This window comes from Artemia franciscana, chromosome 21 (genome assembly GCF_032884065.1).
Source record: "Artemia franciscana chromosome 21, ASM3288406v1, whole genome shotgun sequence".
Classification (NCBI taxonomy): Eukaryota; Metazoa; Arthropoda; class Branchiopoda; order Anostraca; family Artemiidae; genus Artemia; species Artemia franciscana.
In genome coordinates, this window is record NC_088883.1 from 4,890,745 (window position 1) to 4,906,879 (window position 16,135).

General features: G+C 31.5%; 1 protein-coding gene across 2 annotated transcripts in view; it reads right to left on the reverse strand.

The window, feature by feature from the left end:
- Nucleotides 1–6,089: 6,089 nt before the first annotated feature.
- Nucleotides 6,090–16,135, reverse strand: part of LOC136041060 (uncharacterized) — a 70,389-nt gene continuing 60,343 nt past the window's right edge. For both annotated transcript variants that reach the window (XM_065725603.1, XM_065725605.1), the window contains exons 3-4: nt 10,069–10,162; nt 6,090–6,507 (exon numbers count right to left, since the gene is read on the reverse strand). In XM_065725603.1, the coding sequence (XP_065581675.1) occupies nt 6,317–6,507; nt 10,069–10,162 (285 nt within the window). In that variant the 3' untranslated portion in view covers nt 6,090–6,316. The remainder of the gene's footprint in view (nt 6,508–10,068; nt 10,163–16,135) is intronic.

A 16,135-nucleotide genomic window follows, 5' to 3' on the forward strand; every position in this document is an offset into this window, starting at 1 on the left:
GTCACCTAATCCAGTTTTTTTCAGGTGACGTCTCCTGACACATCCATCCATCCATCCACAGACAGACAACTTATTTTTATATATATAGATATAATATATATATATCTACTAGCTGTTGGGGTGGCGCTTCGCGCCACCCCAACACCTAGTTGGTGGGGGCGCTTCGCGCCCCCCCCAAGCCCCCCCCGCGCGCGTAAGTCGTTACGCGCCATAATAGTTACGCGCCATTGTAGTTGTGTCCCTATTGTCCCACCTGTGAATATAGATAGATATATATATATGGTTTTAACTACGTAAAACTTGCGAATATACAACATTCTTTGCTGTCCCATTGTCTTTGCATATAAATAGATTGTCAGGTTTACCGACTCTTGAACATGCAACATATAATGGTCCATGGGAAAACAATCTGTATTCAGATCTATACCTCATGATTCTAATGATTGCCCTTGAGCTTTGTTGATGGTGATTGCTAATCGACCATTCCCTGTCCCGGTGTCCCGGTCGTCATTTACATCCCCCTGTTTCCCCCGGTGTCCCCGTTGTAGTTGTGTCCCTGTGTCCCGGTCGTCATTTATATTCCCTGTGTCCCGGGTCCCGGTCGTCATTTGTATCCCGGTGTCCCGGTCTGTATATACATTCGTTTTTTAGTTTTGTTTTTCTCTTTATTTTTTTTCCTTTTTTTTCTTTTTTTAGCTTATTTAGATTTTAGATTTTTTAGTTTTTTTATTAGTTTTTAGTTTTTTTTTTCTTTTTAGTTTTTTTGTCCCGGTCGTCATTTATATCCCCCTGTTTCCCCCGGTGTCCCCGTTGTAGTTGTGTCCCTGTGTCCCCGGTCGTCATTTATATTCCCTGTGTCCCGGTCGTCATTTGTATCCCGGTGTACCGGAGTTGTGTCCCTGTGTCCCGGTCGTCATTTATATTCCCTGTGTCCCGGGTCCCGGTCGTCATTTGTATCCCGGTGTCCCGGTCTGTATATACATTCGTTTTTTTAGTTTTGTTTTTCTCCTTTATTTTTTTCCTTTTTTTTTTCTTTTTTAGCTTATTTAGATTTTTAGATTTTTTAGTTTTTTTATTAGTTTTTAGTTTTTTTTTCTTTTTAGTTTTTTTGTCCCGGTCGTCATTTATATCCCCTGTTTCCCCGGGTCGTCATTTATACTCCCTGTGTCCCGGTGCTTTGTTGATTGCTAATCGAACATTCCTTTTGTCCTGGTCGCTTTCTCTTTGAGTGTCGTCATTTATTTTTTTCTTTTTTAGTTCTTTTAGTTTTTACCTTTTTTAGTTTTTTTTAGTTTTTAGTTTTTTTAGTTTTTTACCTTTTTTTAGTTTTTTTAGTTTTTTTTAGTTTTTTAGCTTTTTATTTTTTTTATTAGTTTTAGTTTTTTGTAGTTTTTGCCTTTTTTTTAGTTTTTTTAGTTTTTTAGCTTTTTTATTAGTTTTTAGTTTTTTTTTGTAGTTTTTTGCCTTTTTTAGTTTTTTTAGTTTTTAGCTTTTTTATTTTTTTTTATTAGTTTTTAGTTTTTTTTGTAGTTTTTGCCTTTTTTTTCTCTTTGAGTGTCGTCATTTATTAGTTTTTTCCTTTTTTTTTTTAGTTTTTTATTGGTTTTTACCTTTATTTTAGCTTATTTTTCAGTTTTTTCCTTTTTTTTTAGTTTTTTTTATTTTTTATTTTTTTTAGTTTTTTACCTTTTTTTTAGTTTTTTTAGTTTTTTAGCTTTTTACTTTTTTTATTAGTTTTTAGTTTTTTTTGTAGTTTTTTGCCTTTTTTTAGTTTTTTCAGTTTTTTTTTTAGTTTTTTATTGGTTTTTTACCTTTATAGTTTTTTTAGTTTTTAGCTTTTTTATTTTTTTTATTAGTTTTTTAGTTTTTTTTGTAGTTTTTGCCTTTTTTTAGTTTTTTTCAGTTTGACGTCACCTGATCCAGTTTTTTCAGGTGACGTCACCTGACACATCCATCCATCCATCCACAGACAACTTATTTTTATATATATAGATATTCACAGGTGGGACACAGGGACACAACTACAATGGCGCGTAACTAATATGGCGCGTAACGACTTAAGCGCGTGGGGGGGTCTTGGGGGGGGGGGGGGCGCGAAATGCCCCCACCAACTAGGTGTTGGGGTGGCTCGAAGCGCCACCCCAACAGCTAGTATATATATAAAAATAAGTTTTATGTCTGTCTGTCTGTCGAGTGACGTCATTATATGACGTCTGAATTATTTCATCATATACCGGTTCAAAAACGAATGTATTCAAGCCGAAGTAGCTGAGTTGGTAAAGCGTTATGTTCCAGGCTCCAGGTCCGAGAGGTTCCAGGTTTGAACCTTGGCTTTAGCATTAATACAAAAGAAGAAAAAAAAATAAAAAAGGTAAAAACTACAAAAAAAAAACTAAAAGAAAATACTAAAAAAACTAAAAAAGCTAAAAACTAAAAAAACTAAAATAAAGGTAAAAAACTAAAAACTTAAAAAGATAAAAACTAAAAAAAAACTAAAAAAAGGTAAAAACTACAAAAAAACTAAAAGAAAAAAAACAAAAACTAATAAAAAAAACTACAAAAACTAAAAACTGAAAAAGAAAAAAACTAAAAAAAAGAAAAAAACTGAAAAATAAAGGAGAAAAAGAAAACTAAAACCGGGACACAGGGAACATAAATGACGACCAGGACACTCAAAGAGAAATTACGCACTGGGACACAAATAACGACCGGGAGATATAAATGACGACCGGGACACTCAAAGATAAATTACAGACCGGGACACCGGGACACAAATGACGACCGGCACACCGGGACACAGGGAATAAAAATGACGACTGGAACGCTCAAAAAGAAATTACAGACTGGGACACAGGGACACAAATGACGACCGGGATACTGGGAATATAAATGACGACCGGGACACAGGGACACAACTACAAGGGGGATGCCGGGGGCACAGGGGGATATATAAATGACGACGGGGACACAGGGAACGTTCGATTAGCCATCACCATCAACAAAGCTCAAGGGCAATCATTAGAATAATCAGGTATAGATCTGAATACGGATTGTTTTTCCCATGGACAATTTTATGTTGCATGTTCAAGAGTCGGTAAACCTGACAATCTATTTATATGCACAACCAATGGGACAGCGAAGAATGTTATATATTTGCAAGTTTTACGTAGTTAAAAACATATATATATATATATATATATATATATATATATATATATATATATATATATATATATATATATATATATATATATATATATATATATATATATATATATATATATATATATATATATATATATATATATATATATATATATATATATATATATATATATATATATATATATATATATATATATATATATATATATATATATATATATATATATATATATATATATATATAAATATATATATATATATATATATATATATATATATATATATTCACAGGTGGGACACAGGGACACAACTACAAGGGCGCGTAACTAATATGACGCCTAACGACTTACGCGCGCGGGGGGGGGGGCTTGGGGGGCACGAAGTGCCGCCAACATCTAGTTCTTGGGGTGGCTCCCACCAACTAGGTGTAGGGATGGCGCGAAGCGCCACCCCAACAGCTAGTAGTCAATAAAAATGATAATCCGTGGAGCCGCAGAATAGATGCGAATTCCAAAAGTCTATTAGTGCAAGATCATTCAAAATCTTCAAAACAAAAGAGAAAACTCTCAGGTCATGCAGGGACTTCACGTCAAGAAATTTTCCTCTTTTGCAAGATTCCTCTACGGAGTGTTTATTAAAATAATACAGCTTAGCTGCTCTATTTTTAATTATCAGAACTTTTTTGTTATGACTAAATAAACTCTCTCAAAGAGGACATTCATAGTTCATATAATTATAAACCAAAGATTATTAAGTAGCTTTTAAGTATTAATGCAGCTCAAAAATTTTTGCATGCTGTTTTCAAGACACGGAATCGTATGTTAGGGTAAATATTAATTATTATAAATATTCTATTAATTATTAAACACATTCTCTCTACTTTTTGGGTCCTCACAAATCCCAAATCTAAACTAGAACATCCATGGTAAGACACTATATTCTATTGCTAGCCTAAGCAAACCAACCGGTTAATATACCATCTGATCTTTACCATCCAAATGATCGAGAGTGTAAAGAAGCTACTTGACCAGTTTCATGTGTCGAAATTTTATAATCTATATATATAAAAATAAGTTGTCTGTGTGTGGATCTGTGGATCTGTGGATCAGGTGACGTCATGTTTGTCCGCATATGACGTCTGAATTATTTCACACTAATACAAAAGAAGAAAAAAACTAAAAAAGGTAAAAACTACAAAAAAAACTAAAAAGAAAAAAAAACTAAAAAAGCTAAAAAACTAAAAGAAACTAAAAAAAGGTAAAAATCTAATAACTAAAAAAAAACTGAAAAAATAAAAAAAGGCAAAAACTACAAAAAAAATAAAAACTAATAAAAAAACTAAAAAAGCTAAAAAACTAAAAAAACTAAAAAAAACTAAAAAAAACTAAAAAAAAAGGCAAAAAACTAAAAAAAACTAAAAACTAAAAAAGAAAAAAACTAAAAAAAAGGAAAAAACTGAAAAATAAAAGAGAAAAAGAAAACTAAAAAAATATGAATAAATATATATAAAAAAAAGTTGTTTGTGGGTTATGTCTGTCTGTCTGTCTGTCGAGTGACGTCGTGTTTGTCCGCATATGACGTCTGAATTATTTCACACTAATACAAAAGAAGAAAAAAAACTAAAAAAGGTAAAAACTACAAAAAAAACTAAAAAGAAAAAAAACTAAAAAAGCTAAAAAACTAAAAAAAACTAAAAAAAGGTAAAAAACTAAAAAAGCTAAAAAACTAAAAAAACTAAAAAAAACTAAAAAAAGGTAAAAAACAAAAAAAAACTAAAAACTAAAAAAGAAAAAACTAAAAAAAAGGAAAAAACTGAAAAATAAGAGAAAAAGAAAACTAAAAAAATATTAATAAATATAAAAAATATAAATATAAATATAATATAAATTAGCAATCAACAAAGCACCGAGACACAAATGACGACCGGGACACAGGGAGTATAAATGACGACCAGGACATAAGTAAAAAAAAAAAAACTAAAAAAACTAAAAAAATGGTAAAAACTACAAAAAAACTAAAAACTAATAAAAAAACTAAAAAATCTAAATAAACTAAAAAAGAAAAAAAGAAAAAAGGAAAAAAATAAAGGAGAAAAACAAAACTAAAAAACGAATGTATATTCAGACCGGGACACCGGGATACAAATGACGACCGGGACACAGGGAATATAAATGACGACCGGGACACAGGGACACAACTACAATGGGGACGCCGGGGGGCACAGGGGGATATAAATGACGACCGGGACACCGGGACACAAGGAATATAAATGACGCCCGGGACACTCAAAGAGAAATCACAGACTGGAACACCCGGACACAAATGACGACCGGGACACAGGGAATATAAATGACGACCGGGACACAGGGACATAACTACAAAGGGGACGCCGGGGTGCACAGGGGGATATATAAATGACGATGGCGACTCAGGGAATGGTCGATTAGCAATCACCATCAACAAAGCTCAAGGGCAATCATTAGAATCATGAGGTATAGATCTGAATACGGATTGTTTTCCCATTGACCATTATATGTTGCATGTTCAAGAGTCGGTAAACCTGACAATCTATTTATATGCACAGACAATGGGACAGCCAAGAATGTTGTATATTCGCAAGTTTTACGTAGTTAAAAACATATATATATATACATATATATATATATATATATATATATATATATATATATATATATATATATATATATATATATATATATATATATATATATATATATATATATATATATATATATATATATATATATATATATATATATATATATATATATATATATATATATATATATATATATATATATATATATATATATATATATATATATATATATATATATATATATATATATATATATATATATATATATATATATATATCTATATTCACAGGTGGGACATAGGGACACAACTACAATGGCGCGTAACTAATATGGCGCGTAACGACTTACGCGCGCGGGGGGGCTTGGGGGGGCGCGAAGCGCCCCCACCAACTAGGTGTTGGGGTGGCGCGAAGCGCCACCCCAACAGCTAGTATTTATTATATAATCGATAAGTTCTTTTAATTATTTAATTAAATGGTAGAATAATCCAGAAAACATTTATAGTTCAGGTTTGACTTTTATACTAAAACCTATTTGCACTTACCATAATAATCTTCAGATATGTAATAATCGTTGATCAGCTTTGGATAAATTCTCAGTAGTCTCTTGGCCAGCTCAGCCAGAATTGAGGATGGGTTAAGGAAACACAGGTGGAGTATTGTTTCTCCTACAGCTCCTCTTTCTTCAAGGTTCCAGCAAACTTCTCGGAAGAGTGATTGATCTAGGGGGAAAAATCTCTTTGACACTTATTCCCAAGGATAAAGGGGCATACTTTCTCACTTTATTAGTTGTAATCTTATTTTTAATGTATTTACTTTTATATTTACTTATTTCTACTTATTTACTTATATTTTATTATTTACTTATTTTTACTTGTTTTTGCTTTTATATATACTTATTTTTAATCTTAGTTTTAATTATATAGTTTTTTAATCTATTTTTTAATCTTAAATCCGTGGCAGAAAGTACTTTTAATATTTATTATGTTGCTATTCTTTTGCTTCGTTTCCTTACGAGGTTGTGAATACTGATTGAATCTTGTAATTGAAATGTTGAATTGAAATTGTGATTTTTGAATATTTCCTGGAGGAAGCATTAGGCACAGAAATGTTTAGGGAAAACGTCCCAAGGAAGATTGTTCCAAATCGGAGTGTAGCTTCGAACAAAAGTGTTTTTATGTACTCTATTCCCAGTGTGTCAGCCTTAAGATAACTGGACCAAGCTATGGTCCTTTGTGGCTGCCTTATTGAATCGAAAATGGGTGGGTTCTTAATCTAAGAAAGCTCTGCAGAAGGGCATAAATTCATGTAAAACTCAGTGAAGCTGAAAAATTACACTGAACAATTTTCCAAAAATTTATCTTTTCCTTCCTTATGTAAAGTTCACGATAGACCTGAACTTTCCTACATCATAGATATTGATTTAATACGAATACTTACTATGTATTACAGCATTATAATGTTTAAGGCGAACTGAACTCAACACATACTCCTACCTTAACCATCCTATTTACCTTAACCTTACTCTACCTTACTTAACCATACTCTACCTTAACCATCCTAGCCCGATATTGCTCAAAACTTTACTCTTTACTAACTACTGTGCTTCTCTTACTTTTTTTGGGTCATTTTCTTATTACCTCTTCCAAATTTAATCGAAGACGGATTGATTTTCTATAGGCTCTGGATGGTTTAATAAGAAGTACAATTATTTGGAATATATTACCTGGATTCTTTAAAACGTGAAATAATCACGTTAAAAAATGCTCATTATAGTCCTATACGGTAATATAAACCATATCTTTCGTTCAGTACTCTAAGTCTTAGGAGTACTTAGAAAAGTCCTTAAAAAAGGACTGGAATACCTTCACAAAGAATTTTGAAGCACCCAACTAAATAAGTACGCTAAAGCTTAACCATCCTACCTAATATTTTTTCAGCTCATTGTAGGTGTGTTACTTGGGGCGAAAAGGGGCAGGAACAACTGCCCCTTAGATATCATCCCTAGGTTTTGAAACACATTTTTTTTCTTTTAATTGAAAATTTTTAATTTAAATTGAAAAATACCACTGTTTGTATTTAATTGAAAAATTCAACAAAACAGTAAAATACTTTCCCCACCACTGTAGAATTTGAAAATACATTTGTCCTCCCTTTCCCTTTCTCAGCGTTTTCGTGGATTGACACCGCTTGTGCATATACCATTCTCACTAATAATGCTGCATAGGCAAGTAAAATCACTGCTCATCCAGATTTATCATTCCTTACATTTTCTACTCACCTTTATTTATGTGTAATAAATACAGCTTTGTATTCCTAACATAAAACTCAAAGTCTAGTCTTACATTCTAAGCTTCCAAAATGTCAAAAATGAATTTATTTCATGCAATTACTATCGGGGACATGAAAGCATTTGCAAAATTCTACAACAAACCAAACACTAACTTTATTTTTTATTTATTTTTATTTTTTTAACCAGGACCATGGACATCAAAACAAAGAAAGTTTTGCCCCTTGATCCCATCTATAGCATTTTTATATTTGAAAACTACGGTTTTTCTAAGACTTTTCTTTTGGTTTTTCTCAAAATTTATTTATCAGGATGGTTAGGTTTAAACGTTAGATTTGAAATCGTTAAACCGAATTCGAAAAACTAATTTGTTAGATTTTACATGTTCTATGTAAATGTCCTTTTTTAATTTAGACCCGCAACCACCAATACTTGAGACTTTACCCCCCTACCCCAAGCACCAAATGAAGATTAATATTTCCTCTATGATAAATTGGAAACATGGAAACAAATTTAAATCTCTGTCCCCCTCCCCTGACCCAAACACCAAAATGAAGATCCAGTGACCTTGTCCCTAAAATTGATTGTTCAAATGTGCGTTTAATAGAACCATGTAGTAAATAATTGAGCAGTTTGCATATATAATATGATGGCTGTAAATTGTATTTACTCAAGATACGTAACAAAAATATAACGCCACATGGCAGTGTGGTCTTCGACACAAGAGCGACCTATACAATTAGCTTTTTGATACCTATAAAGTGGTTGGTTATCTTGGTTGGCACGCTTTAGCATTCTGGCCTAGTTCAGTTAAAAAACTTTTTCTGTGGGACAAAAAAGACTAAAATAGGTACTTTGGGAATATGTATAATTATTATGAAGGCTTGAAATGTTTATTAACCATTATTATAGCAGTAATTGTAACTTACCAAAGGAGTAGACCTAATCGATGGTTGTTTATAATTTAATTATCGTTTTTTTTTATAAAACTCTCAATTGAAAAAATATTTCCCCTTTCCAGAGTTTTGGAATAGCATTTTCATTTGTATTTGACAGAGTAGCAATTTGCGAGCACGAGAAAAAAGTTTAAAGAATTCCTTAAAAGGAGCTCAAATCCCTCAAAATTGCCTAAAATAAAAGTAACAAACACGCAATTGAAATTGTTGTTGTCATAAATCCTTGACTGGAGGATCATAGTCCAAATTGTGGATGAACAAGGAAAATCTTATTTTACTTTAGTAACATTTATTAGCTTTTAAAATTTGAGAACCGTTTGCTATTGTTCCTGTTTTTTTTTTTTTTTTTTTCTTATTTGATTTACTTGATATAAGAAGTGAATGTGGCCCTATTGAGTTTGTGATGAACTTTTTGAAATAAAAATAATCTTTTTTTATGCCTCTCTTTTTTCCCTAGGAGAGATCGCAGTAGTACTATGAACATGGAGTATTTATTACTAGGCTCTTATTTGTTTTAGTAGCACCAAAGATTTTGTCACAGAGCAGTGCCGTTTCCCACCACGTTTTGCTCCAAAAATTTAGCTTTGCCAAAACAGGGCCAAAATGTTAGTAAATGCAAATTTTGATATAGCCAATAAGTTTTTCATGGCCAAAACCTTTCAGCTGGATTTCTGTAGTTATCTATCACGAATTAGTTTAAAAGAGCACTAGAATACTGGAGAGTCAAAGAGTGGTAGATTCCAATAATATTCTGTTAAGCATTTTTGGCTCTTAACAAAGGCAGCACCACGATGTAGATTTGTTTTTGGAAAAAGAAAAACTTACCACTAATCAGGGGTGTCAAGTCACGACAATATAGGGGGAGATTTGTTTTTCAAAATCTAGGCGGACAATTCCGTTATTTTTAATTTTTTGTATACAAATACCAAACATGCGAATTTCAATGAGAATACAAAAATCAGTCTAAGAAGAGGCAAAAACTCTAGATACAACAATATCCCTCCGAATTGGCGTGTTTGTTTTTAATTCTCACTTACCCTTGTCTGGCGACCACTGGAACTCCGGCCTTGATTCAATATATTTTTCTGTATTAAAGCTCTCCGGGTCGTCTAAGGATTTAAGCATCGGTAGCTGAAAAGTAAAATAGAGAAACTTTTGATTTAGATACAAGAATAATGTGAACATAAAACTATCATTTAATCGATTATATTAATACTACTGTTACTATTTAAAACAAAGAGGGCCCTTAGCAATATTTTTTAGCTAATTTGAAGATGATAGTACCTCTGAAAGCGCTGTAAATCAAACGTAGTTAAATAGTCCGAGGTCAAGAGCGATGTGAAACACTTAATCTTTAAGACCTATTACTATTACTACTACTAATAGCTCACTGCAGCACTAAGCCACCTGAGGCCTACACAACTACGCACGCTCCTCCTACAACCTAAAATATTCAAGGCATCCCTCTTTACACGCTCTCAGGAAGTTCTTATTCCCTTTAAATCTTTATTTATGACATCCTCTCAACCCGGACGAGGACGACCTGCTTTCCGTGTAGCCCCAGACAGATTACCAAAAAGGACATTTTTCGTTAATCTGTCATCTTTCATCCGCAGAATGTGGCTTAGCCATCTCAACCTTTCTTTCATTATAGCCCTAGAAAGCAGGATTGAACCATAATTTTCGACAACCTACTGTTTGAAATACAGTCAGTCAGCCGTGTACTCAGACCAATCCGTAATTTTTAAGATCACATTCTAAAAAAAAAGTATTAGGAGTTATTGGGAGCCAACGGGTAATTGGGATGAAAATAGACAAAGAAAATAGTTGATGTCAAAGCTTCCAACCCAAAAAATTAAATAATTTGACCTTTTCAGTTTAATTGGAAACGACTGCTTTGTTTTCAAACATATATGCGTAACCAGCTGTAAGTTAGGAGAGAATAGTTCTAATAGGTATCATATTTCCTAAGAAACGGGTTTTGACGAAAGTATGCTTACCAAAAGGTCTGACTTCAATTGTTATACTTAAATATATAAAGTTTATTAAGTTCAAATATACCCCAAAAATTTGCGACCCAGAAAAAATTTGCCAAACATTTTGAAAATAAGGAAAAATATCTAAAAAAAATAGGCGGTAATCTTGATAAAAATAGCACCATCAAATTCAGTATATCAGAATATTCTATTGCAGACATTTGAAGGCATAATCTAAAAAAAAGGCGAAGCATTATATTTTTTTCGAGAAGGATGATCATACCTACGAGTTTTTTTTTATGTGTGTGTTCCTTTTTATAGAAGGATAGTTTCAAACTAATACTCTTAAAATACTGGGAAATGCCCATTTGAACGTAAATTAAAAGCCCTAGTGCCATTTTAAAGTGGCAAACAGATTTTCCCACAGGCAATTTGAGGTGCAATTTTTCTGCCATTCTGGGGTACATAACTACCATTTTTGCACAAAGAGGACCACTAAAGATATCAAGGGAAAATTCTGAAATAACTAATTGATTTAACATTATCCAATGATTATATACCTTGTGCAATCGTTCCCAAAGATGTAAATAATCAATACAAAATAAACGGTTAATACAGATACCTATTCTAAAGCTTCTTTTAACTAATTGATTCATTTTGTGCTTGAGTGGTTATGGAACTTTATACAGGTTAGGAGGGAGTATGCCTCAAACCTCAGGAATGCGTTTTTATGTCCAGATTTTCTAATTTTTCTTGCGTCATACGAAAATATTTATGTTACAGTAAATAAAAATATTTTATTTAAAAATATTTTATAAAAATATTTAAATATTACAATTTTAAATTAAATTATTAATTACAATATTACATTACAAAATATTACAAAATTATATTACAAAATATTATATTACAAATTACAAAAATTACAAAATTAAAATTAAAATAAATAAAATTAAAATAATTAAAAAATTAAAATAAAATAAAATAACTAAATAAAATAAAATAAAATAAAAAATAAAATTTAATAAAAATATTTTTAATAAAAAATAAAATAAAATAAAAATAAAATAAAATAAAATAAAATTTAAAATAAAATAAAATTAAAAATAATTACAAAATTAAAATTAAAATTAAAATAAAAAATTACAAATTACAAAATATTATATTACAAATATTATATTACAAAATATTACAAAATATTTCAAAATGTAATTATTAAAATTACAATATTAAATTACAATATTACAATTAAATATTACAATATTTAAATATTACATAAAAATATTTTATGTTACAAATTTATTTCAAAGCTTTATTTAACTCAACTGATTTATTTGACACTTCGCACAATCACTATGCAACCTCACAATCACACGTATAGTGGTGCGTAATTATGCATCAGTTATTATGGAAGATGGGTGTGCGACCTTAATTTGGATGTGGGGGGGGGAGAATTAATCTTTAATTTTCTTTTATTCTCATGAATATTTTAAGACCACGTCTATAATCAGGGGGATTCAGGGTGATAGCCCCCTCTTATTGTTGATACATTTTTGTCCTTGAAACAAAAAAAATTCCATTCATTTTCGCACAAGAAAGATGATAAAGAGGCTCGGGGAGAACCAGGAGCACTGCAGAGAAATTTCAAAGGGGGAAGGGGGCAAGTCTTAGCAGGAGATTTGTTTTCACCGATATTTTAAGGTAATATTTCTCATTTTTCAATTTTTTTTTACATCTTCTTGTTTCTTTAGTAGTACGAGGGGTAATAGAACAACAGTTGGCCTGTTGGGCACCCCTTGTCTCCCTTCTGCTGTCCATGAGGGATATCCCTCTAAAAGATGTCCCTCTAGTATCCCTCTAAATCCCTCTAATATCCCTCTAAAAGATGGTTTCGAAGAACTTTTCTTGAAAACTGCGTAAATGCTGACCCTGTAATTTATTTTTGATATTTCAGAACCCGTTCTAATAAATATTGGGAGGGGTAAATATTTTCAGGGATAATTATCATTCTCGAAAACTAAAATTACGAATGTTAAACAAGGATTCAAAACTTGAGAAGGTAGTAGACTTCCTCATATTTAAGAAAGCTTCAGACCAAACAGTTCCTAGCAACAAACTGTAAGTAAACAGCTGCCCTTGTCAACAACAACTCTAAAATGTGAAATTTTGATTACAATATATGCAACTATAAAATGTATTATTTTTATGCTGACTCCAAATATGCACAATATATTAATTTTGAGCTTCCTCATGACTGCCATTAAGACATAAAAATTTGCGTAATGTCTCGCATAGGAATCAAACTCCCCCAGAAAAAGGGGTGATCTTGTTAAAAATTATGCGACAATCCTCAGCCTGTAGGAGTACCCAAAGCCACTATCTTCTGGAAATGGAAAATTTTACTATTCAAGAGAAGTAGGGTCGTATAAGTGGTCATCTATACTTTGTAGTCGTAGATTTGTCAAAGAGGGTTTATTCGAACAAATAAAATGAATAGTATCTTAAAATAGTGTTTAAGTAAATAGTGCTCGAATATATAGTGTCTGTTTTCAGTGACAAAAGAGACCACATGACAGCATCTTGGCCCAAACAAGGCCAAAATCTTATCGAGTGAAAACTCTGAGAATAATGGAAAGGGGTTTATTTACAACCACCCTGTCTCACGTCGAACAGAGGATGAGGTTTGTACAAAGTTAGTGAACCTCTTCGAGAGAGTTTCAATTCGGTTTGATCATAACTCTCTTGCCTCTAATGTTTCTAAAACTAGTTTTTTAGTTTTGCTCGTATATCTCAGGCTTTTCCTCAGTTATCTGAAATTCATATATCCAAAGGCTTTATTAATAGACCAAAGGACGGTCATGTCCGTTCCGTAGACATCCTTCAAGATCGAAATTTGTCTTTTAAAACCCATATTGATTTGATTAATATGAAGGCTATGCAGAAGTCTTGGTATTCTAAGAAATCTCAAATTCATTTTATATTTTTATTTCATTCATTTTTTAATAACGACGAAGACCACACTGCCTTTCCGTCACAAACACCAAAAACAAGAAGAACAATGAAGAAGAAGAAACAAATGAAAAAACAAGAAGAACAATGAAGAACAAGAAGAACAAGAAGACCAATGGTTTGTCTTTTAAACACCATATTGATTTGATTAATATGAAGGTAGGCTATGCAGAGATCTTGGTATTCTAAGAAATCTCAAATTCATTTTATATTTTTAATTCATTCATTTTTTTAATAACGACGAAGACCACACTGCCTTTCCGTCACAAACACCAAAAACAAGAAGAACAATGAAGAAGAAGAAACAAATGAAAAAACAAGAAGAACAATGAAGAACAAGAAGAAAAAGAAGACCAATGGTTTGTCTTTTAAACACCAAATTGATTTGATTAATATGAAGGCTATGCAGAGATCTTGGTATTCTAAGAAATCTCAAATTCATTTTATATTTTTAATTCATTCATTTTTTAATAACGACGAAGACCACACTGCCTTTCCGTCACAAACACCAAAAACAAGAAGAACAATGAAGAAGAAGAAACAAATGAAAAAACAAGAAGAACAATGAAGAACAAGAAGACCAATGGTTTGTCTTTTAAACACCATATTGATTTGATTAATATGAAGGTAGGCTATGCAGAGATCTTGGTATTCTAAGAAATCTCAAATTCATTTTATATTTTTAATTCATTCATTTTTTAATAACGACGAAGACCACACTGCCTTTCCGTCACAGACACCAAAAACGAGAAGAACAATGAAGAAGAAGAAACAAATGAAAAAACAAGAAGAACAATGAAGAACAAGAAGAACAAGAAGACCAATGGTTTGTCTTTTAAACACCATATTGATTTGATTAATATGAAGGTAGGCTATGCAGAGATCTTGGTATTCTAAAAAATCTCAAATTCATTTTATATTTTTAATTCATTCATTTTTTAATAACGACGAAGACCACACTGCCTTTCCGTCACAAACACCAAAAATAAGAAGAACAATGAAGAAGAAGAAACAAATGGAAAAACAAGAAGAACAATGAAGAACAAGAAGAACAAGAAGACCAATGGTTTGTCTTTTAAACACCATATTGATTTGATTAATATGAAGGTAGGCTATGCAGAGATCTTGGTATTCTAAGAAATCTCAAATTCATTTTATATTTTTAATTAATTCATTTTTTAATAACGACGAAGACCACACTGCCTTTCCGTCACAAACACCAAAAACAAGAAGAACAATGAAGAAGAAGAAACAAATGAAAAAACAAGAAGAACAATGAAGAACAAGAAGACCAATGGTTTGTCTTTTAAACCCCATATTGATTTGATTAATATGAAGGTAGGCTATGCAGAGATCTTGGTATTCTAAGAAATCTCAAATTCATTTTATATTTTTAATTAATTCATTCTTTAATAACGACGAAGACCACACTGCCTTTCCGTAACAAACACCAAAAACAAGAAGAACAATGAAGAAGAAGAAACAAATGAAAAACAAGAAGAACAATGAAGAACAAGAAGAACAAGAAGACCAATCGTTTGTCTTTTAAACACCATATTGATTTGATTAATATGAAGGTAGGCTATGCAGAGATCTTGGTATTCTAAGAAATCTCAAATTCATTTTTATATTTTTAATTAATTCATTTTTCTAAATAACGACGAAGACCACGCTGCCTTTCCGTCACAAACACCAAAAACAAGAAGAACAATGAAGAAGAAGAAACAAATGAAAAAACAAGAAGAACAATGAAGAACAAGAAGACCAATGGTTTGTCTTTTAAACACCATATTGATTTGATTAATATGAAGGTAGGCTATGCAGAGACCTTAGTATTCTAAGAAATCTCAAATTCATTTTATATTTTTAATTAATTCATTTTTTAAATAACGACGAAGACCACGCTGCCTTTCCGTCACAAACACCGAAAACAAGAAGAACAATGAAGAAGAAAAAACAAATGAAAAATCAAGAAGAACAATGAAGAACAAGAAGAACAAGAAGACCAATGGTTTGTCTTTTAAACACCATATTGATTTGATTAATATGAAGGTAGGCTATGCAGAGACCTTAGTATTCTAAGAAATCTCAAATTCATTTTATATTTTTAATTAATTCA